Genomic DNA, 23,976 nt, shown 5'->3' on the forward strand with positions numbered 1-23,976 from the left:
CCCCGCCGCGCCCTCCCCTCCCGTCTCCCCGCCCCCTCCCTTGCCCTCCCACCGCCCGCTCGCCCCCTTCCCTCCCCCTCCCTTGCCTTCGTCCCTCCCTCCCTCCCCTCCCGTCGCCCCGCCCCTTCCCCTGCCCACCCCCACCCTTCCGTCGCCCCGCCCCCTCCCGCCTCCCCCCGCCCTCCCCTCGCCCCGCCCCTCCTCTCCCGTCTCCCCGCCCCCTCCCTTGCCCTCCCACCGCCCGCTCGCCCCCTTCCCTCCCCCTCCCTTGCCTTCGTCCCTCCCTCCCCTGCCCTCCCCCCCCGCCCTCCCCTCCCGTCTCCCCGCCCCCTCCCTTGCCCTCCCACCGCCCGCTCGCCCCCTTCCCTCCCCCTCCCTTGCCTTCGTCCCTCCCTCCCTCCCCTCCCGTCGCCCCGCCCCTTCCCCTGCCCACCCCCACCCTTCCGTCGCCCCGCCCCCTCCCACCTCCCCCCGCCCTCCCCTCGCCCCGCCCCTCCTCTCCCGTCTCCCCGCCCCCTCCCTTGCCCTCCCACCGCCCGCTCGCCCCCTTCCCTCCCCCTCCCTTGCCTTCGTCCCTCCCTCCCCTGCCCTCCCCCCCCGCCCTCCCCTCCCGTCTCCCCGCCCCCTCCCTTGCCCTCCCACCGCCCGCTCGCCCCCTTCCCTCCCCCTCCCTTGCCTTCGTCCCTCCCACCCCTCCCGTCGCCCCGCCCCTTCCCCTGCCCACCCCCACCCCTTCCGTCGCCCCGCCCCCTCCCGCCTCCCCCGCCCTCCCCTCGCCCCGCCCCTCCTCTCCCGTCGCCCCGCCCCCTCCCTCCCCGCCCTCCTCCCGGCCGCCCCGCCCCGCGGCCGCCGCACCGACAAGATGGCGGCGGGTGGGAGCGGCGGGCGCGCGTCGTGCCCGCCGGGGGTCGGCCCGGGCGCGGGGGGCGGCCCCGGGCCCAGCGCCAACGCCGCCCCCGCCCCCGGCAACGCGGCCGCCGCCGCCGCCGCCGCCCCGGCCCCCGCCGCCCCCGGGCCGCCCCCCGCGCCCGCGCCCGGGCCGGGGCCGGGGCCGGGGCCGGGGTCGGGGCCGGGGCCGGGCGCGCAGGCCGCGGCGGGCGGGGAGCGGGCGGCCGAGGAGCCGGGGGCGGCGGCGCTCCTGCGCGAGCCCGTCTACAACTGGCAGGCCACCAAGCCCACGCTGAAGGAGCGCTTCGCCTTCCTCTTCAACAACGAGGTGCTCTGCGACGTGCACTTCCTGGTGGGCAAGGGGCTCGGCGCGCAGCGCATCCCGGCGCACAGGTGGGCCGCCGCCCGCGCCCCGCACCCCGGGCCCTGCCATCGCGGACCCTGGGCCCCCCCCCGCCCCATCCGCGGACGCTGCCCTCGCGGCACCAGACCACTCCAGGAACCCGCCACCCCACAGGATCCCGGGGACCCACTTTGCCCCAGGCCTGTGACCCTGCCAGGCCCCCCCCACCGCTCAGCCCGCTGATACTAGCCATACCCTGGCCTTGGGACCCCCCCTCTCCATCCCCCGCAGACTCCTGCCACCCAGTCCAGGATCTCCAGGCACAGCCGCCCCCACCGTCCTGCCCCAGTGACCTCCTGCGCCAAGTGCCCCATCCTTCCCCGGTGGCGACCCCCAGGCCCCCACCAGACCCCCGCCTCTTGAACCCAGAAGCCCGGGCTCCTAAACCACATAACCCCCTCAGTGATCCCAGTTCTGTGACACCCCAGCCCCATGTCCGCCCTGGCCTCCAGGCCTTCTCTCTGAAAAAGGGGGCATTGTTGGCCCAGGTCCGGCCCCCCTGCCAGTCTCCAGGGTGCAGCCCTCAGACCCCAGGGCAGGGTGGGACTGATATCAGACTCCCCGTCCATTCCCTGTCTCTCTGACTCTGCTCCCCGTTGCACTCCAGGGAGCTGCGGGAGGGGGCCTCACTGGGAGGGCTCCATTGGGGGAGAGGGGCTGGGGGGTTTCTTGCCACTGGCCTGGAATGTTCCGCAGCCTGCTGTGAGCGGTCCGCCCTGCCTTTCTGACATGTGGCCTTTATTTAACCTGTGCCTTTGAGATGTCTCTTTCTGGCTTTTTCTTGGTTATTTATGTACAACTGGATCTAGATTCCTGCCTACAGAAGGTTCCAGGCCTGTGGTTGGGTCCCCAGGACCTCCCGTGGCTCCTCCCTCCCCTGTGTGTGTGCAGCCACATGGGCCTCACCCCCACCCAAGCCTGGAGTAGGGGGACTGATCCCTGAGGCACCCCCCCCCCCGGCCTCTCTCATGTCCACCGGTGCTCCTAAATACTGCTTAGCCCAGTCTGGCCTTTAAAGCTCCCCCCCCGACCCCGCTCCCACCAAGCTTCAGGGAACACATGGAATGAGCAAGGTGAGGCTACATGGGCTCCTGCCCCCCCTGACCCAAGCCCTTTGGAGATGGGGCCAGGTGGATGCAGCTGGAAACCCCACAGGGAGGGGGAAGGGCGACCTCGGGGTTTCTGCTTCAGGGGAGCGAGGGGGTCCCCTGGGCACCACTAACCTTAGGACATGTACTCGACTGTGTGTGGCTGTTGGTGGTGAAGACGGGAGGAGGAAGGTGGGCATGGGGACCCCCAGAGAAGTGGGGAGAAGGGTGTGGCGCTGCTGGGCTCAGGAGAATGGCTGGGAGCAAGGGCTCTGGTAGGAAGGTCAGCCCGGCGTGATATTTAGTGAGCTTTTCTGAGAGCAGCAGGGAGTTACAGGGCCCTGGGAGGGGATGACAGGGATCCGTACCCTGAGCAAGTGGTGCTGAGCAGGGCGAGGGGGAGGGGAGGCCTGGAGAGCAGAGGGGCTGGGCATGCAGCGGGGGCAAGGGGGCACTGCGGGCCAGAGGGACATCGTCGGCTTTGAGGGGGGGCCCAGCTGTAGATGGAGCCTGCAGGCGCTTGGTGAGGACCGTAGAAACAGGGCTCCTCTCCCTGGTGCGGTGAGGTGGCAGCTTGGTAGGGGAGGGAGAGTCGGGGCTGCGGCGGGGGACCCCCAGACCCTGGCTCCAGCATCGGGGGGAAGGCAGAGCGGTGGGAGGTAATGGGGCAGCCTGGGGGGGGGTGTAGATGGGGGATTAGTGCTTAGGAATGGCTGTGAGGAGCCACCCTGAAGGTGGGGTCTGGGATGAGGCTCTTCTGGGCATGCTGACATTCACCTTCAGACGGGCCCACCCACTGGACCCGTGGCTTCTCCCACTAGTGGCCACACGAGTCCCGAGTCCCCAGGGAGCCTGGCCCCCCGGCACACCTTGCTGGTTCCTGCAGGCGTCGGTCGTCCCTGGGCCCCAAAGACTCCCTGAGCATGTGTGTTTGATGTCCAGAGAGGGTCCGGGTCAGGCTGATAGCACTTTTCTGGTCCCATTTGCCCTGGTATTGATGCCCCACTATTTGGCCTTTACTGATAGAAAGTTCTAGTTCTTTTTCTTTCTTTTCTCCCTTTGGGTTGTGATTTTGTACAGATTGGTGAAATTTTACCTGCAGTGATCAGGTAGATTGCTGCCCAGCGAGTGGCCCTGGGCTTTCTGTGCCTCAGTTTCCCCACCTGTGAACTGGGACTGACCACTCGGATGCCTCCACCCCAGGACTTCTGGGAGGATTGACTTGGTGACCCAACCAAGTGCTTATCACAGTGGTCCAGGGTGAGCTTAAATAAAGGTGGGGACATCATCCAGGGCGTGAGGCAGGCAAGTCTAGAGGCCGTGGTAGGAGGAGAGGCTGAATCCGAGTGTGGAGCGTGGAGGAGGTGAGGCTCCGTACCCCAGAGCCCCGATGGTGCATACAGGTGCTCCCCGCCTGGGCCCAGACCCCAGGAAGTGATGGTAACCTGACCGTGGGGAAACCTGGCACACCCCACCTGGGCCAGGGGTCACAGTCAACTTCAGAGTGATGTAGAGCGGCCTGTCAGGGACCCCTGATGGGACGGGACCAGAAGGGCACCTCGCCTCTGTAGTTCTTCCCCAAACCCATAACCCCAGTGCCGTGGGTTGAGTGGTGGCCCCCCAAAAGGTGTGTCTTCATCCCAGTCCCTCGTACCTGTGAGTGGGACCTTATTTGGAAAAGGGTCTTTGCAGATGTGATTAAGTTCAGGGTGAGATCATCCTGGATTATCTGGTGGGCTCTAAACCCGATGACAAGTGTCCTCCTAAGAGACACAGAGGAGAGACAGAGGAGAAGCCCCTTGATGAGCATGGAGTCAGGCACTGGAGTGCTGTGGCCAGAGGCCAGGGGACCCCTGGGGCCCCGTGGAGCTGGAAGAGGCAGGTAGGAGCCTCCCCCGGAGCCTCCCGAGGGCCCTGCCGCACCTCCATCTGGGGCTTCTGGCCTCCAGGACCGGGAGAGGATGAAATCCTGTTGTCGGGAGTCGCCTGGCATGTGGTGCCTTGTTAGAGCAGTCGTGGGAAACCGAGGTCTCCAGACTGATCGCAGGAAAGCAGCTGACAAGCCCGGATCAGGGACACGCTGCGGGACACCTGGCCGGGGGTCCTGGAGGCTGTCAGGTCACGAGAAACAAGGAAAGGTGGAGATGTTGCCACATGCTAGGGGCGCTGGGAAGGAGGTGACCAGGTGGTGTCCTGGGGCAGAGAGGGGTTAGCGCCAGAACATGGGAACCAGTGTGGCTGAGGCCGCCTCCAAAAAGTGGGGGCCTGTGCGAACCCCCCCGCGACCCTCCCCCCGGGCGGGCGTGGGCTCCGGGCGCAGGCTGACCTGAGCTGTGGGGCAGGAGGGCCGGCTTCGTGTAGGCTGAGGAGCGGGCCCTGGCCCCTGGTCCCGAGGCTCTGCCTGGCCTTCACCCTGTACGCTTTTCCCTCTAAGCTCCCGATGACGGGCACCCCCGTGGTGGTGGTCATGGGCTTGCTCCTCTCCTTCCCTGCTGCCTCCGGAGCCCCAGGAGAAGGCCTGGCGTGCAGTAGGTGCTCAGTAACTGCAGGGCACCGACCTGCCCGAATCAGATGTCTGCGCTCCCTTGCCGGGCGGGCTCTGCGGACATGCTGCGGGGCTCAGGGTGGGGCGGCCCTTGCGTGCGAGCCAGGCGCTGCCGTGGTCAGTATCTCAGATGCCCGAGCTCGTCCGTCTGGGAGGATGTAGCAGAGAAGGCCAGCGAGCGGAACGGGCCTTCTGGGGTCTCTCCTGGCATCGATCCGTGTTCTGCTACAAGAACGTTTTTTGATGACTCTGGCTTTCCAGTATGTTTTGAGAACTGCTGAGGCCCTTGTTCCCAATTTTATTCTTTGTCAAGACTTCTTCAGCTGGTTGCACATTTACCCTTTTGGCATCGATCGCCCACCCGTCCCTCCCCACTTCCCTCAAACAGTCATGGACACATGGTGCTGGAGGGAAGCTGTCCCTCCGCGGCCGACATTCCAGCCCGGCATCAGCCAACTTAGGTAAACAGCCTCCGTTCCCCGTCCTTAATTCTGCCCAGCAGGACAGGTGTGGACAACACATCAGTGAATGAGCACGGCCGTGTCCCATAAAACTTCATTTGCAGAAACAAGGGGTTGGCCGGTTTGCGGGCCCCTGGGCAGACTCATGGTTCTGTAGGATCTCTAGAATCAGTTCATCAAGTGCTGAAGGAATTTACTGGGGGGGCGGGTCCACCAGCGATACCGGGCTGGGCAGAGCGAAGTTTAGGGTACAGAGTGTATCTGGGAGCAAGGTCTCTCTCCATTTGTTCAGGGCGGTTTTTGTGTTCCTAGGACAGTTTTGTGGTTTTCTCCATGAGGCTTTTGCACATTTATTGCTGATTTTTGCTCACTTACTTTTTTTTCTCTGTTGTGGATAATCTTCATTATATTTTAAGCTGTATGTTTTTTGCATATTTATTTCTATCTGGTTTGAGCGATTTCTGTCCGAGCCCTTGTTCACGTTAATAATTGTTCAGTGGATTCTGTGGTCTGGCACTGTGTGATACTTTCCTGTGATGACGGGAATGTTCTCGATTTACACTGTCCAGCCTAGCTGCACGTAGCTACTGAGCATCTGAATACAGCAGTCGCAACTGAGGAGTTGAAGCTTTCATTTTTTAAAAAGAGTTTATTTACTTATTTGAGAGAGAGCGAGCATGAGTGGGGGGTGGAGAGGCAGAGGGAGAGGGAGAAGCAGGCTCAGCAGGGAGCGGGACTCGATCCCAGGACCCTGAGATCATGACTTAAGCTGAAGGCAGATGCTCAACCGACTGAGCCACCCAGGCGCCTTCGTACTGCACTTCTGACCACAGGACATTGCTCCGTAACAGGTGAGAGCAAGGAGCCTTTGTGTTTTGTTTTTCATCGACAAATGGGACCACGGGTGCTGGTTTCCGACGGCTTCTCTCAAGTCTCTCTCGATTCCCTGCTGTGGAGGGTTTTCGTGAGTGTGAGTGTGGGGTGCCCCCAAGCCCTTTCCCGGAGTCTGGTCTGTTGGGCCTGACAACTGTCTGTGTGGAAAGTGTGCACCGCCGTGTGGCCGCCGCCCCCTGAGGTCCCCCTGCCCACTTGCTGCCATCACTGGCCTGCCTTCTGTCTCTCCCGGCCTGCTGTTTCTAGAAATTTCATGTAATTAGAGTGATACAGCATGTCATCTTCAGTCTGGCTTCTTGAAAGTTTCTGAGGGGCGCCCGGGGGGCTCGGTCAGTTAAGCATCTGCCTTCGGCTCTGGTCGTGATCTCGGGGTCCTGGGATCGAGTCCTGCGTCAGGCTCCCTGCTCGGCGGGAAGCCTGCTCCTCCTTCTCCCCCTACACCTACCCCTGCCCCTGTGCTCTCTCTTTCCCTCTGTCTCTCTGTCTCAGATAAATAAAATGTTTAAATAAAAGAAAAAGGTTTTGAGATTCATCCACGTTGTTGTGTGTATCCGTACACTCAACCCTTGAACCATGTGGGGGTTAGGGGAGCCGGCCTCCTGCACAGCCAAAAATCCACATGTAACTCCACCCCTGAGACCTCACCCACTGACAGCCCAGTGGGGACCGCAAGGCTCACGAGTGCGCGAACAGTGCGTGCTCTGTTATCTACCCTGTGCTGTGTTCTTAGAATCGAGAGTCATAAGGAAGAGAAAGGGCGTTTTGAGTCCCATGCTGCCTTCACTGAGAAACATCCGCCGGTGTGTGGACCCGCACTGTTCAAGGGTCAGCTACAGCCCGGTTACCTTTCTTTTTTTATTTTAATTTTATTTGTTGGGGGGGAGGGGCAGAGGGAGAGGGAGAATCCCGAACAGGCTCCTCGCTCAGTGCGGAGCCTGACGCGGGGCTCGATCTCACGGCCCTGAGAGCATGACGGGAGCCGAAATCAAGAGTCCGAGGATTTTTTTTTTTTTTTTGAAGATTTTATTCATTTGACAGAGAGAGACACAGCAAGAGAGGAACACAAGCAGGGGGAGTGGGAGAGGGAGAAGCAGGCCTCCCGCGGAGCAGGGAGCCCGATGCGGGGCTCGATCCCAGGACCCCGGGATCATGATCTGAGGGATCTCAGACGCTTGACCGACTGAGCCGCCCAGGGGTCCCAGCTCAGTTATGGTTATTGCTAAAGTAATTCACGCTGTCGCTGAATTCAGCCGCAGGGACCGACCGCAGTGTGACCACTCACCAGCTGCCGGGCATCCGGGCTGTGTGCGGTTTCTGGCTGCCGTGTGCACTGGGGCACGAGTCTGTGTGTGGACACACGGTTCCTTTACTCTTGGACAAATACCTGGGAGCGGACCCTTGGAATTGGGGTAACTCTGATGTTTGACAGTTGAAGAAAGCGCCAGCCTGGGGCGCCTGGGTTGCTCAGTCAGTTGAGCATCTGCCTCTAGCTCAGGTCATGATCCCGGGGTCCTGGGATCGAGCCCCGCATCGGGCTCCCTGCCCGGCGGGGAGTCTGCTTCTCCCTCTGACCCTCCCCCCCATGCTCTCTCTCTCTCTTTCTCTCTCATTCTCTCTTTCAAATAAATAAATAAAATCTTAAAAAAAAAAAAAAAGAAGTGAGTCCCAAGGGCGCCTGGGTGGCTCAGTCGGTTAAGCGACTGCCTTCGGCTCAGGTCATGATCCTGGAGTCCCGGGATCGAGTCCCGCATCGGGCTCCCTGCTCGGCGGGGAGTCTGCTTCTCCCTCTGACCCTCCCCCCTCTCATGTGCTCTCTCTCTCTCTCATTCTTGCTCTCTCAAATAAATAAATAAAATCTTTAAAAAAAAAAAAAAAAGGAAAGCAAGCAAGCGCCAGCCTGCTTTGCGGTGCGTCCACACCGCCTGCCCCGCGTGCTGGCCTCGCGGCCGCACTGCCCCCCCTCTCCCCCCATCTCTGGGAGGGTGTGCCCACAGCCGCTGTCCCTTCTGAAATGTCTGGGGGGCTTCCCTTTGGCGAGAGGTTTTCAGGGGCTCGTTCTGTGCTTGCCTGTGTTCCGAGCGTCTCCTTCTGGAGTCTGTCCGAAGGACATCATCCCTTCATCTAAGCTGTCCTAGTTTGTTGGCATGAAACTGTTGAAATTCTTTCATCCTTAGGGTCCGCAGTGACGGTCCCGCCCTCGCTGCTGATTTTGTGGCTTGTGTCTCTTCCGTGGGCGGCGGGTTCTGGGTGCCCCCCTGCGCCCAGGCTCACGAGGTCCCACCGTCCCCCTGTGGGCTTCCTTCTCTGCTTGGGAGAGTTTGCTCCCCACTGTCGGACGCCTGAGGCGGGAGCTCCCCTGGCTGATTCCCAGGCGTTGCCTCGTGGATTTGCCACATTTGCTTCTAACGGCGCCTCTTTCCTCGTGGCGGGTGGCGTTTCCATTTTCAGGCCGGCCGAGATCTTTTCTCCTTTGCCGCGCGTTCCTCCCCCCGTGGGTTGCTTCGAAGTGTGTTCGTTTCCAAACATTTGGGGATTTCTCAGATTTCCTCTGGTTGTGGACGGCTAATTCCTCTGTTTGGAGAGCGTGCCCTGGCTGACGTCAGCCCTGGTCGTGCGCTCGCCTGGGGACCGTTCCGTGTGCGCGTGGAGGGTTCGGTTGGGCCAGCGGTGCCGGGTGGGCCGCGGTCTGTGCGCCGCTCCGCCGGCCTTCGAGAACAGTCCAGAAACTCCAGCTCTGGAGGTGCGGCTGTCTCTGTCTCCCTCAGCGCTCAGCTGCTGCTTCGCGTACCTGGGGAGTCCGCTGCCAGGTGCACGGCCCCGAGCCCAGGAAATGCGCATCTGCAGTGAGGGCCGGATCCTGACGCCCGTCGTGTCGATTCACGCCGTGTCTGCGGGCTGTGCCTCCCTCATCCCCCGCGGCCACTCCCGCTGTGTGGCTGGATGTCAGGCAGTGGCCTGCATCCTTCCCGGGGCATCGTGGCCGGAGGCCTGCCACCGCCGTCCCCTCCGAGTGGCTCTCCCCGGGGGACACTGTGAGGCTCTGCGCACACCCTGTGTCCTCCCCGTGTTGCCCAGGCCCTCGTGCTGGGGTGAGGATTCTCCCCATGCACGGCTGCGGCCCAGGTGTTTGCTGGCGGTGCTTTTCCGCGTCCGTGACTGCTTCTGCGTTCATCAGCTGGGGCTCTGAAGGGAAGAGCGGTCCCTTCTTTCCGCTCCTCCGCTCACGTGGTTAGGTAGTTCTGTCTTCGTGGACGTGGGTATGTATGTTTTGCAGGACGTGTACGATGTCGTGGCTCGTGTTGTCCCGGATTTGGCCATCCCGCGTCCTCCTAACGCTTCCCCATCGCGCTCGGAGCGTTTTACTTGCTGGCCCCGCGAGACACTCCGAGCTCGTCTTGTCCTTTCCCCGCTCCGGCCCCAGAGTCCGCCACGTCTCCAGGGAGCTGGTCCCGTTTGTTGCTGTGGGATGTAGACCCCAAGCTCCGGGTGCTGGGCGTCCCCTCGCCGCCGGGCTGCCCGTGTGTGGAGCCGCAGGATGGTCCCCATGCCTCCACTCCAGGCCAGCACCCCGGAATCCGCGCCCCTCCCGCACTTGTCACCCTGTGCCCTCGGCGGAGAACCCGGCTCGCACCGTCCACCACATGCCTGCTTCGTGGCGCCGCCCAGAGCACACGACTCTCTGCTCGGGAGCGACACCGAGGAAGCGCAGGGCCACGGCCCCTCCGGGGGGGCGCCTGCTTGTGCGTGGCTCTCTTGGCCCTCGCCCCCGTTCCCAAAATACTTGGGTGTTCCCGCCTCACTCAGTCCTGCCCCAGCCCCGGCTCCCACCCTCTCCTCTCTGTCTGTGTGGACAGGACTCCTCTGGGGACCTCCTGGGAGTGGGGTCCTGCGGGATGTGTCCCTCTGGGTCTGGCTCCTCTCGCTGAGCCCAGTGTCCTCGGGGTCCCTCCACGTCGTGGCAGGTGTCGGGGTCCCTTCCTGAGGCTGGAGCGTGTTCCCGCGTGGGGACGGAAGGACAGGTTGTGTGTGTCCTTCATCCACGGACATGGGTGCGCCCCCCTTCTGGCCGCTGGGACGCACGCTCTGTGGACACAGGTGTGCAGGCCGTGGGGACGCGTGCGCCCGTCTCTCCCGCACGTGCACCAGGTGTGAGCTGCTGGGTCTCGGCCGCTTGGGCTGGGCCAGCAGAGGAGCTGCCAGAGGGTTCCCACAGCGGCCGCGTACCTCGCGCTCCCGCCGGCCTCGCCGCGGGTCATGCTCTCTCCACATCCGTGTGGCCTCTCGTCACGGTCTGCATGGCTCGTCCCAGCCGTCTGCGTGGGGCGAGGCAGCGTCCCCTGGGGGGCAGATCGGGGCTTGGAGAAGACCGGGCGGCCAGCCAGGCGGGAGGGGCCGGAGGCGCGAGGGGGTGTGAGCAGAGGGCCCGAGGGTGCAGACACTCCTCAGACACGGCGGTCTTGTGGGGGGCGTGCGGTCAGCGGCCTCTTACTGCCGTGCTGGAATCCATTTTCCGGCGGGAAAGTGAGGTGCTTCCCCCAAGCTGGAGAGGAGGACCGGGAAGGCACTTTATTTATGGAGCACGTGTGGGGGTGCAGTGACGGGCCTGGGGCCGCCGAGGACACGGGTGAGGCTGGCCGCGCCTGGGGCAGGGCCACAGAGGCGTTTCCTGTCCCGTCCTGGGGCCAGACGTCCAAGGCCGAGGTGTCGCGGAGGCTCTGGAGATGGTCCTTCCTGCCTCTCCCAGCTCCTGGGGCTCCAGGCGTCCCCGGGCTCATGGCCGCGCCCCTCCCGTGTCTGTATCTGTCGCCACGTGGCTTCTCCCTGTGTCTGTGCCCAAAGTCCCCTCTCATGAGGACACCAGCGTGGGACTAGGGCCACCCTGCTCCCCCATATGACCTCATGTGAACCAGTCACGTCCACGAACACGATTTCCAAGTGAGGTCCCATTCCGGCTTTCCGGGTGGACGTGACTTCTGGGGGAGGTTGTCCTCCCCACTTGGATTCCCATCTGGTCCCCTGTCTCGGGTCTGGTCCCCAGACATGCTCAAGTCCCGTGCACACGGCGGCCCGAACGAGGGCCTGGGAGGCGTGCCCCAGGATGGCGGGGAAGGTAGGAGCCAGGGAAGGAGGTCCTTCTCCCTGTTAAGAGTCGGGGGCTGCCCAGGGCGCCTGGGTGGTTCAGATGGTTAAGCGTCTGCCTTCGGCTCAGGTCATGATCCCAGCGTCCTGGGATCGAGCCCTGCGTCGGGCTCCCTGCTAGGCGGGGAGCCTGCTTCTCCCTCTGCCTCTCCCTCTGCCTCTCTCTCTCTCTCTGACTCTCATGAATGAATAAATAAACATTAAAAAAAAAAAAGAGTCGGGGGCTGCCCAGCCTGGGGTTCGCTGGGAGCCATGGGCAGGCTGGGAAGGAGGATGTGGGGGCCGCTCTGAGCCCCGCGTGTGTCACGATGGGGACCCCGGGAGGGGGTGTGGTGCAGGGCCTTGTGGACCCGGGGATGGGTGCTCTGAGGCAGACGGGCCATGGGGTGAGCCCTGGAGACTGCAAGTGGACAGCACAGAGCACAGAGTGGGCGGCCCCCATGGAGTGCTTCGGCTGGGGTGGGGGTTGCAGCTGGTTCGAAGGAAGGCTGGGGGGCGCCTCACTTCTTGTCCTCGCCCATTGGGCCTTCCTGTCCTTTCGCTGAGAAGTCACGGGCAGGTGGGTCCCGTGTGGTCACATCACTCTGGATGAACCCTTCGGCCTCATGCTACCACCTCCTAACGTTCCCCTGTGCTCCTGCCATTCCCCAGGCCCCGATGCCCTTCCCTGCGGCCTCAGCCCTGCTCCGATGTCCCTGCCAAGCCTTCCCTGACCCTCACTTCCCATCACAGGCTTATGTGCTTTCTGCCCCACAGTCAGGCTGTCCACGCACTGGACCTGCGCCTGCCTCCCTCCAGGACAGCCAGGACCCTAGCGCCCACAGCCTGAGCACGGGGGGGTGGTGTGCTTGGGGGGGACACCCACAGACTGAGCGCGGGGGGGGGTGTGTTTGGGGGGGCACGGGGGACCTGCTGCATAGCCTCACTCCTTGGCACCCCCTTCCTGGAAGCGTCTGCCACTAGGATGTTCTGGGCCAGTGTCATCTGGGGCGCCGGCCGGAGCCGCTCCCCCAGCACCTCCTGTGGGGACACGTGGGGCCCTGACAGCCCCCAGACTGGGGTGCCGGGAACAGGCGGGGCCACAAGGAGGGTAACCGGCCTCTTCTCTGATGCCAGGTTCGTGCTGGCCGTGGGCAGCGCCGTCTTCGACGCCATGTTCAACGGGGGGATGGCCACCACATCCACCGAGATCGAGCTGCCCGACGTGGAGCCGGCCGCCTTCCTGGCGCTGCTCAAGTAAGACTTCTAGATCTTTCCCGGAGGGGTGGGATGGAGGAGCCTGATGTCAGACATGGAGACGCCGTTGAGGAAGAGGGCAGGGAGACCCCCAGCGACAGGGCCTCCCGAGCCCCCTGGCTCCCGCAGGGTTCCAGGACTGCCTCTGAAGTGAGGGGTGGGCTCTGGAGGCCCCCGCCCCGTTTTCATTTTTGTATGTTTTTAACTGAGACGTGATTCCCAGATGGGACAGTCCACCCCTTGGCAGCGCACGCTTCAGGGGTTTGTAATGTGTCCGCAGTGTTGGCGACTGATTCCACACCCCGTCACCCACTCCCCTCCCCCGGCCCCCATGAGCCCCCTTCCCGTCCGCGGATGAGCCCGTTCTGGACGTGTCACCCACGTGGACTCACACCCCGCGTGGCCTTCCGTGTCTGGTTCCCTCCCTGAGCGTCGTGGGCTCGGGGTCCGTCCCGGGGCCGCGCGTGCGAGTCCCGATTCTCGCCCATTGTGGTCAACAGGGGTTGTGGAAGAAGTAAGATAATGTAAGAATGTTCAATACCAGCTCTAGTTGTTTCTTCTTGAGCCTCAAAATTCCCTCAAGTGCATTAGCATCAGAGCCGTGAGCGCCCGGGGCGGGGGCTGCGCGCTCCGAGCAGGGGGGAGGCGAGGCTGTGGGCTGGCCGGGCTCTTTCCCTCCGCTGAGCACAGGCCTCTCACTTCCAGAAACACCGGGTGTAAATCATGGTGGGGAACTTTACAGACTGTTCCAAACAGTTAACGTGTCTTTTTAAATGCAGAGTTTATTTTTTCTCTTTCGATTATAAAGATGGCACAGACTCACAGAGGGGGAGAGAGAGAGGAAGGAAGGAAAGAAAGGAAACAAAGGAAAGTTCAGCAGGTGTGAAGGACAGGACGAGCCGCCCCCCTGCCGTGTCCAAGGCCGCGTGGGTGCTCCCCTCCCCCGCCGTCCACAGCTCACTGCCAGGCGGGGCTTTGTTCCCGTTGGTCCCGGCTGCGGACGCCCCTTAATACGTGCCGCTGTCTGATACGCTTGGACGCTTGGTCCTGTGTGCCACTCCCAGCGTCTTCCCGAGGACAAGTAGCACTTTGGGGAACAATCTCATGGATTTGTCATCGTGTAACTTCTCAGGTTGCTAAGACCAGGGGCGGATGGGCTCCGTCCCCACCACTCACCCTGCGGCTGGTGTTGTAAAAGCAGCCGGACTATTTGTAAACGATCGGGGAGGGGGGCTGGGTGCCAGTAAAACTTCATGTACGAGAACAGGTGACAAAACCATGATGAGCTGTCACTTCGTACCCACCTGGGCAGCTATTATGAAAAACACAGAAAAACAAAAGATAACAAGAATGAGTGAGGAGTGGGGGATTGGGACCCCCGTGCGGGGCCAGTGCGGATGGGAGACGTGGCCACCTCTGCGAGACGGGAGGGGGGTCCCTCAAGAGGTTTAAACGTGGAGTCACCGTGTGACCCAGCAATTCCGCTGCTGAATGTCTATGTGAGAACTGAGAGCAGGGACTCAAACAGGTACTCACGCACCCATGTTCACAGCGGCATGATCCACACGGGGCGGACACAACTCAAGTGTCCACCCATGGGTGCAGGATAAACACCACGTGTCCATCTACACGCTAGAATGGTAACATGGACAGACCCCGAGGACACCGAGCTCAGTGAGAGGAGCCAGACCCGGAAGGACACATCCCGCAGGACCCCACTCCCAGGAGGTCCCCAGAGGGGTCCCGTCCACACAGACAGGAGAGGGTGGGAGCCGGGGCTGGGGCAGGGGGTGGGGAGTCCGTGCTTCGTGGGGACAGAGTCTCCGTGTGGGGAGATGGAATGTTCTGGAGACGGAGGGTGGGCGTGGCCGCAGGACAGGGTGAGTGTGTCTCATGCCACTGAAGCGTATGCCTAAAAATGCTTACAGTGGTTATGCTGTGCATGTATTTTTTAAAGTTTTATTTAAGTAATTTCTAGCCCCGATGTAGGGCTTGAACTCACAACCCTGAGATCAAGAGTTGCATGTTCTTCCGACTGAGCCAGCCAGGCGCCCCCTTGTTGTGTGTAGTTTACTGTAATTTTTTAAAAAATAAATAAAGAGATGTTCATGAGAAAACACACAAACAGGTGACGGGTTGCAATCAGCCAAAACCCTGGCTGAGACTGAACTCAGGAGGGATGCTGGGTTCGGGCCATAGCCTCCGTCCTCCGGCTCCCGGTTCCCACCGCTCCCGCTGAGCTGCTCCCCCCAGGGCTGGCGCTGTCCTCCCCGCTGGCGTGTGAGCGGCCGACCCCGTCACCGGTGCGCCCACTGCACTGCTGACCTCGGGTCCGGGGTCTCCCTGACCCCACAGGATTACAGCTGCTGATGTGTGAGGCTGTGTGCGGCTTCCGGCACATTCTCGGGGGACCCCGGACACGGGCACAGCCTTCCGGGCCTTGCTCTTGCTCTTCATGCTGCATCCCGCCGGCTTCGGCCCAGGGTTCCCATCTCTCCACCGCCTCGTTCTGTCAAATTGACCGTACGTCCACGTTCCGAGTGCGGGGACGGTGGTGGTCACAGTGCCTGGGTCAGGCTGGCCTTCCTGGTCCTGCGCCCTGCCCGGAACTCGCTGAGCCTTGCAGCTACGGGACGGCCGTCCCAGGGCAGATCCCACGCAGGTGCCTCCAGGGGAGTGGGGGGCCTTCCGTGTTGTGCCCTGGCGCAGGCCGTCACACCGGGAAGGAAGGGGCCCGCCGTATAGACCCGCGATCCGGTGGTGGAGTGTGGGTGGGAGAGCCTCTGGCTGGTCTTGGTGGGTAATGGTCTTTGCCAGGTCATAGGGCAACAGACGCTGGTTCTGGAAGGCTCCTGGGGCTGGGCTGGTGGGGCAGGGCCTGGAGTGATGTCTGCCAGCCGGGTCTGACGGTCCTAGCGTCCTGTCTTAGGTTTCTCTACTCGGATGAGGTTCAGATCGGGCCCGAGACGGTCATGACCACGCTGTACACAGCCAAGAAGTACGCGGTGCCCGCGCTCGAGGCCCACTGCGTGGAATTCCTGAAGAAGAACCTCCGGGCTGACAATGCGTTCATGCTGCTGACGCAGGTGCGGGACGAGGACGCGGGAACTGGCCAGGGTGCGCAGGGCGGGGGTGGCGAGGATGCGTTTGAGCGGGGACGCTGGGACCAGGCGAGGACGCCGCTGTGCGGGGGGTGTGCGGCTGGGGCGCGGGCAAGGACGGAGGCGGGACAGGTAAGGGCGAGGTGCGCGAGGCGATTAGGGCGGACGCGGGGTGGGGGGCGGGGCAAGGGCAGGTGTGCTGGGACGGGGGTGGGGGAGGGCAGGTGAGGTCGGGGGGACCAGGCGAAGACGAAGGCGCGCGGGGCCGGGCGAGGGCGTGGCGCCAGGTGAGGACGCGGGGTCGCGCGCCGGGGAGGGCGCGGGTGCACGGGGGTTGGGGGCGCGAGGCCTGGGAGAACGCGGGTGTGCGGGTGCGGGGCGAGGACACGGGTGCGAGGGGTCCGGCGGAGGCCTGGGGCAGGGGCACCAGGTGAGGATGACGTGTGCGGGGACCGAGTGAGGAGGAGGGGGCGCAGGGACCTGGCGATGACGCGGGGGTGGGGCTGGGGCGCAGGGGGAGGGGTGAGAGTACGGGGGCGGGGCAAGGACGGAGTGGATGGCGGGGGTTGGGGAAGGTAAGGACCGGGTGCGCAGGGGTTAGGCGAGGACGCTGGGCCGGGCGAGGAAGCGGGCGCACTGTGCGGGTGGGTTAGGGTGCGGATGCAGTGGGGGGCGGGTGAGAGCGCGGGTGCATAGGGGCAGGGCCGGGACCCTGAGACTGGGCGCAGGTGCGCGGGGGCGGGGCAAGGACCGAGGTGTGCTGGTGGGGAGGGCAGGTGAGGGCGCGCGGGGGTGGGGGGGCGAAGGCGCGGCTTGCGGGAGTCGGTGGGGACGAAGGCGCGCGGGGGCCGGGTGAAGGACGCGGGTGGGCGTGGGTGCGGGCCGAGGAGGAGGGTGTGTGGGGGGGAAGGCAGGGAGAGAGCGCAGGCGTGCGCGGGTTACGGGAGGGCCTGAGACCGACGGGGGTGGATCTCTGAGTGTTTGATGTCCCTTAAATTTTGCGACCCAGCGAGAGCTTCCCTTCCCTCCCCACCCCTCCCCTCATCCCAAGCTGGTCCTTTCCAGCAGAGCGCCTGGCCCTTGTTTGGCTGAAGGTTTTCTGCCTACGTTTTGACGCTCCTTTTCAGGGGTCAGGTGTGGGGAGAAAGTTACCATGACGCTTCTTGGAGTGGGTCCCTTTCAGGCTCTGTAGTCCCAGGCATGGGGGTGGGGCTGGTGTGGCCATGGGGAGGCAGGGAAGGATGTGGACACGGGCGGGTAGGGGACAGGGCTGCCCAGGGGATGGGGAGTGTGACCGGGCCAGAGCCAGGCCTGTCGTGTGGCACGGAGAGCCGTGGCCGCGGGGGGCTTGTGCTGGCCGGGAGCCGCCTGGGCGAGGGAGCCAGAATCTTCTCGGCTCCGGGTTCCCGCACCCCGCGTGCAGGTTCCTGGTGGAGCAACCTCCGGGGGGCAGAAGTGCGCGGCTCCCCTGTCCGCCGGCCTGGCGCCGTCCCCTCCCCGGGGCCTCCTGCCTTCCCCGGGGGCCCTGTCCTGTCCGCGGACCCCGTGTCCGGCCGTGGAGGTGCGGGCCCTGTGGTGCCCGGACTCCGGGCCGCAGCTCCCGAGTCTGTGTGGGCCCCGCGGCCCGCGCCGCGTGAGATTCATGACGAGGTGTGACCCGAGGGGCGTCCGGGGCGCCGCCTCGGGCCGTGGGTTGACGCGCGGCCTCTCGCCAGGCGCGTCTCTTCGACGAGCCGCAGCTGGCCAGCCTGTGCCTGGAGAACATCGACAAGAACACGGCCGACGCCATCACCGCCGAGGGCTTCACCGACATCGACCTGGGTAAGGCCCTGGGGCGCCGGGGCGCGTGGCCGCCGTGGGGGGAGCTGAGAGCCCGCGAGGCCGCTGAGCGGGTCCTGTGCCCGCAGACACGCTGGTGGCCGTGCTGGAGCGGGACACCCTGGGCATCCGGGAGGTGCGCCTGTTCAGCGCCGTCGTCCGCTGGTCCGAGGCCGAGTGTCAGCGGCAGCAGCTGCCCGTGACCCCCGAGAACAAGCGCAAGGTGCTGGGCAAGGCGCTCGCCCTCATCCGCTTCCCGCTCATGACCATCGAGGAGTTTGCCGCAGGTAACGGTCAGGGGGCGGGGGCCGCTCGGCGGGAGCACGACCCCCGGGGACCCCAGGTGTGACCCCGAGCCAGCTGTGGGCAGCGCGGGTGGGCCGCTCTGCCGAGGACGCCCTCGCCGTGTCGCGTGGACAGTGTGGAGCGCGTGTCCGTGTGTAAAGACCCAACGCCCCACAGACGCCACCCGACGGGCGCCTGGGTTCCCTTCCCTCAGCGGCCCGAGTGTCCGTGCGCGCGCTGGGCCGCTGCGGGCCCCCGGCTTGGGTTCCCGTCCTGGGGGCCGGGCTCTGGCTTCAGCATCCTGGGCAAGCCTGCGCGGGCTGGGAGGTGGCCGGGCCCCGGGCCAAGGTGGGGGCAGCCGCGACCGTGCTTCCTGCCCCGTGTGGACGCAGTGCTGCCGGCCTCCTCTCCGGGCTCCGGGGCTGGCGGGTCCCGGGGAACCCCCCCCCCCCCGGGGTTGCCAGATTGAGCGGCAGTGGTAAAGAACTGTTTGGCATGGCTGTCTTGCCCGCGCCAGCCGGGACGCACTTCTGCAGAGTAGTTGTCTCTGACGCGAAGTTCAGGTCCGGCTGTTCCGTCCGTGCCCGGATCGCTCATTCATCGAACGCGTAGTGAGTGCCTCTCGTGTGTGGGGACCACGGGGGCCTGGGCGCTACGGACCGGGGCCAGGTGGTTGTCAGGGGGCCAGGAGCACCGATGTCCCCGACGTGGCCCAGGGGGCCCGGGGGGCACCAGGCTGTGACAGAGCCGCTCTGTCCCGTCCCCACACCAGCGGCAGCCTTGCTGGGCCCCTCCCTCCCCGGCCTGGCTTGCACCCCCAAAAGCGCTCTCCCTGTCCACGGGGACGCTCAACCCCCTGGGGCCCCAAGCCCTGCAGTTGCCATCCGTTCACCCTTGGTGTGGAGCCTCTGCTGCTTCCGGTGCCCCCCACTGCCCCTCGCCCCTCCCGTGAGGGTCCCCCCAGGCCGCCCCTGCTCTGCCCAAGGTCACTGGGAATGACCCCGTGTGTGTCCTCTGGGGTTGGACCTTGTGGCCCTTCGTCACTCAGCATGTTTTAGAGAACGCCCCTGCTTCTATGTCCCGCTGGAAAATACGAGACGAGACAGAAGTTGGACAAAACTCCGCCCAGCTGAGTGCGCACGGCCGCGGTCTGATGTATTTTTCCTTCTGCATTTCCTATGCAGAGATTAAAGAGAAGCATGGTTAACACTCTGTATTCCACTTTGTATCTTCCTTACTCACCAAGAGCTGTCCCCACGGGTCCCCCGGGGCCACCCTGTCCTGAGCCCCGGGCTGTCACCAGCCTGCAGAGGCCAGCTCCCAGCGCTCGCCACCCCATGTCTGCCTCTGGGGTGCCCCCTCCCGGACCCCCCTCCGGATGGGGTCCTGTCTCGCGAGTCGCCCCTTGGCAGCTGACGGCTCCTCGTGAGCCTGGGCCGGGCGGCCTGGGCCGGGCGGGGCATGTTGCCCCAGGAGCCAGTGAATCGGACGCCCCTCCAAGTGCCGGGCGGGGCTGTCCTGCCCCAGGGCTGCCCGGACCCCCCCCCCCCCCCCGCCGCCGCCGCCCCCGGGCGTCCTCACCTGAGATGCCCGTGCGGTGCCCTCGGGGCTCACGGCCGCCTCCCCCGCCCCCCCAGCCGCCAGGCCGGCCCCCACCGCAGCCCGACCTCCGCCCCTGTGCCCGCAGGGCCCGCGCAGTCGGGCATCCTCGTGGACCGCGAGGTGGTCAGCCTCTTCCTGCACTTCACCGTCAACCCCAAGCCGCGAGTCGACTTCATCGACCGGCCACGCTGCTGCCTCCGGGGGAAGGAGTGCAGCATCAACCGCTTCCAGCAGGTGGAGAGCCGCTGGGGCTACAGTGGCACCAGCGACCGCATCAGGTGGGCTGCCGCGCGCGGGGGCGGGGGGTGGGGGGCCGGCCGGGGGCGGGGCGCCGGCAGGGGGCGGGGGTGGGGGCCGGCCGGGGGCGGGGCGCGGGGGGTGGGGGGGCTGGCCGGGGGCGGGGGTGGGGGAGGTGTCCGGGGGCGGGGCGCCGGCAGGGGGCGGGGGTGGGGGCCGGCCGGGGGCGGGGCGCGGGGGTGGGGGGCCGGGCGGGGCGCGGGGGTGGGGGAGCCGGCCGGGGGCGGGGCGCCGGCAGGGGGCGGGGGTGGGGGCCGCGCGCGGGTGTGGGGGCCGGCCGGGGGCGGGGCGCGGGGGGTGGGGGGGCTGGCAGGGGGCGGGGGTGGGGGCCGCGCGCGGGGGGCGGGGGTGGGGGGCCGGCCGGGGGCGGGGCGCGGGGGTGGGGGGCCGGCAGGGGGCGGGGGGCCGGCCGGGGGCGGGGGCGCGGGGGTGGGGGGCCGGCAGGGGGCGGGGATGGGGGAGCCGGCCGGGGGCGGGGGTGGGGGCCGCGCGCGGGGGGTGGGGGTGGGGAGCCGGCCGGGCGCAGGGGTGGGGGTCCGGCCGGGGGCGTGGGTGGGGAAGCCGGCCGGGGGCGGGGCGCGGGGGTGGGGGGCCGGCAGGGGGCGGGGATGGGGGCGCCGTCCGGGGGCGGGGCGCGGGGGTGGGGGGCCGTCCGGGGGCGGGGGTGGGGGCGCCGTCCGGGGGCGGGGCGCGGGGGTGGGGGGCCGGCAGGGGGGCGGGGGTGGGGGCGCCGTCCGGGGGCGGGGCGCGGGGGGGTGGGGGCCGGGGCGGGTGCGAGGTGGGGGGCCGGCGGGGGCGGCCTTGCGCTGGGCCCTGGCTTAGCACCTCGTCTGTCTGCGGCTCAGGTTCTCGGTCAACAAGCGCATCTTCGTGGTGGGCTTCGGGCTCTACGGCTCCATCCACGGGCCCACGGATTACCAAGTGAACATACAGGTGCCCACCCCGTGTCCTGCCCCCCATCAGCCTGCTCGTGGGTCACAGACCCCGTGCGGCTCGCCCTCCGTGGGGTCCTGCGGGGGGGGGCGCGGGGGGCCCTGGTGAGCAGCGCCCGCTCCCGCCCCCACAGATCATCCACACGGACAGCAACACTGTGCTGGGCCAGAACGACACGGGCTTCAGCTGCGACGGCTCCGCCAGCACCTTCCGGGTCATGTTCAAGGAGCCCGTGGAGGTGCTGCCCAACGTCAACTACACGGCCTGCGCCACGCTCAAGGTGTGCCTCTCCCCGACCCCGTCAGGACCCCGACCCGCAGTCGCGGGGCTGTAGGGCGCGGCCATCGCCACGGGGGGTAGGACACCCTCGGGAGGGGCTCCGCCGCCCGCCGCCCTGCTGGGGCCCCGGGGTGCCTGACTGCTGGGACCGCGTCCCCCCTCCCCCAGGGCCCGGACTCCCACTACGGCACCAAGGGCCTGCGCAAGGTGACCCACGAGTCCCCCACGACGGGGGCCAAGACGTGCTTCACCTTCTGCTACGCGGCGGGCAACAACAACGGCACGTCCGTGGAGGACGGCCAGATCCCCGAGGTCATCTTCTACACCTAGGCCCCCAGGCCCCGACGCCACCTGGTGCGAGGAGGCCGCGTGTGCGCTCCCTGCCCCGTTTCTGGGCGTCAGGAGAGGGTCACTCCCGTGGCGAGCCTGGCTGCCTGCTCAGAGGAGCCGGGCAGGGGCTGAGACCGGCCCCCAGGACTTGGGGCGGGGTGGGGGGGGCGGGAGGCAGGGCTGGCCTGGACCCGCCCTGCGCGGAGGGTCCGCCGGCTCCTTGGGCGCGGGAGTCCTGCACGCCGTCCCTGCAGCCCGGGGCTGCCTGACCACAGGCTTCAGACAGGATCTGGCTCATGTTTGTCCGGTCTCAGCGCACATGGCAGTGCATCTTGGATCCCCACTCCTCGGGTAGGAGGTAGTCTGTGGGGGCGCCCCTAGTGCGTTTGCTTGGGGTCTCGGGTTCTGGTCTATTTACTGGGGACGCTTAGGCCACCCCGGCCCCCAACACACTGGCCTCGGCCCCCGCTTGAGGTCCTGCAGGCTGGCTTTCTGCCAGGCCCGGGCACACCCAGTGGGCCCAGTGAAGGGCCACCCTCTTCCGGCCCCTGCAGCCACGGGCATGGATCGCAGACCCCCGTCTGCCCGGGCAGTGCTGTGGGTCCGCCGGGGCGGCCAGGTCCCCAGGTGGCCCGCCTGCCCCCCACCTTGTACATACTGCAGCCCTGCCCCCCCCCCCCCCCCCCCCCCCCCCCGCCCCCAGCCTCTGAGTGAGCACTCTGGCCAGAGGTGCTGGAGGGTGCAGCCCCTCCCCCAAGTCCCTCCCGCCTCCCCACGTGTGTTCCCACCCCAGTGATTCCTTCTGGAAACTGTCCTCCCCAAAGCCATGGAAGGTGTGCCCTCCTCACACCATACCCCCAAATAATTTTTTTAAATAAAGGAATGAAATGTAACCGCCCTGACCCGCGTGCTTCTTCATGTTGGAGGTGGTGGGACAGGAGCCTGGCAGCTTTGAGATCTGGCTCTTCTCTCTGCAGCTGCTTCCCCCACCGTAAGATTGGGGGGCCCATCTTCTGCCCGTGTCTGGAATCACAGTCTCCTGACACAGATGTCCCCACCTTGAGGCACCCAGTAGCGTTGGGGACCCTCCCCATGCCCTCTGTCCTCTGCACAAACTTCTGGTTTGCCCATCCTGCCCCTGCTGTCCAGCAATGGGGGACCCCAGGGAAGGCTCTGCCCTCTGGACCTGGGGCTGTGCCTGGCACACAGTAGGTCCCTAGGCCGTGCCTGTGCATCTCTAGTAACCTGACCCGGCTTCCCCACTTGGCTCTGCTCCATGTGTCAGGGAATCCCCAAGAACAGGTAGAGAGAGAACAGGGCCTGATAGCTAAGAATTTTCCAAAATGAGTAGATATCAATCCATACATTTAAAAATCTGTGACCCAAAGTGAGATTAAAAAAAAAAAAAACCTCACATATACTCAAACTGCTAAAAACCAAAGGGAAAAAAAAAAATCTTAAAAACAGGAGAGGGGCGCCTGGGTGGCTCAACTGGTTAAGCATCTGACTCTTGGTTTTGGCTCAGGTCATGATCTTGGGGTTGTGAGATCGAGCCCTGTGTTGGGCGAGCTCCACTCTCAGTGTGGAGTCTGCTTCTCCCTCTGCCTCTCCCCTAACTCATTAGCGCACGCTCTCTCTCAAATAAATAAATCTTAAAACAAAAACTACCACCAAACTAGAATTCTATGCCCTTCAAAAATGAAAATAAAGATAAATGAAGCTAAAAGAAAACAAACAGCAAGACGGGGGACCAAAACTCAACTATGTCAATTATGTTAAACGTATACAGATCTAAACACTCCAATTAAAAGATAAAGACTGTCAGACTGGATACAAAACCAAAACTAAACTAGTTCCTAATTACCAGAGTTTCACTTTAATTACAAAGAAACAGAAAAACTGAAGGTAAAAGGTGCTAAGTTTCACTACACAAACTAACCTTAGAAGAAAGTGGGTGTGTCTGCATCACTGTCAGGCAAAGGGGGCTCGAGGGCAGCAAGTGCTACTGGAAGGGTGGGACATCTCAGCGATGAATGGGTCAACTCGAGGGGAAGAAAGAACAGCCCTAAGGGTATGCACCATAGCACGGGTTTGAAATTGCTAAATCCAGAGTCAGCAGAACAAAACGAGAAACCTCTAATCCTAGTTGGAAATGAACACCATCACACCCCCTCAATGAGAAAGATTTCACCTGATCAGCATCCGTAGAATGCTGCACTCTCATGGCAGTAGAATCAAACCAGAAATAAATCATAGGAAGGTAAGAACATGTTTACATAAATATAGGCTAAAAAGCCATATGGAAATTAGGAAATATTTTGAACTGAAATTAGGAAATATTTTGAACTGAACAATAATCTGATAGTACTATTCCAAAATTGTAGGATCCTGTTAAAGTGGAATTGGGAAATTTATATTTTATGCACAGATTAGAAAAGAAGAAAGGTTTAAAACCAAAGGTCTAAGTTTTCATCTTAAGAAACGAGAACAACAGCAAATTCGATCCCCAAAATGGGAAATAAAATGCTGAGACCAAAAATGAAGCAGAAAATGAATGAGATACAAAACAAACCATTAGCTGCTTTCTTGATGGAATCCTAGCAAAAACAAAAACATTTTTTTTAAGAGCGAAAAACCCAAGAATGATGTCAAGACTGAAAAGGGGACAGCACTACAG

The 23,976-nt window shown here is 64.3% G+C and overlaps 1 protein-coding gene across 1 annotated transcript; it reads left to right on the forward strand.

The window, feature by feature from the left end:
* The first annotated feature begins 854 nt into the window (after positions 1–854).
* BTBD2 (BTB domain containing 2) lies at positions 855–22,192 on the forward strand. Its single transcript, XM_064574603.1, has 9 exons — positions 855–1,281; positions 12,535–12,654; positions 15,584–15,740; positions 17,471–17,576; positions 17,663–17,860; positions 19,546–19,738; positions 20,603–20,690; positions 20,824–20,970; positions 21,138–22,192. The coding sequence occupies exons 1-9, from the start codon at positions 863–865 to the stop codon at positions 21,297–21,299; spliced, it is 1,590 nt and encodes a 529-aa protein (XP_064430673.1). The 5' UTR covers positions 855–862; the 3' UTR covers positions 21,300–22,192.
* Positions 22,193–23,976: the final 1,784 nt, after the last annotated feature.

The sequence above is a fragment of the Mirounga angustirostris genome, unplaced genomic scaffold (assembly GCF_029215605.1).
Source record: "Mirounga angustirostris isolate CCGP_5_RB_7025 unplaced genomic scaffold, mMirAng1.0.hap1 SCAF_1, whole genome shotgun sequence".
Taxonomy (NCBI): Eukaryota; Metazoa; Chordata; class Mammalia; order Carnivora; family Phocidae; genus Mirounga; species Mirounga angustirostris.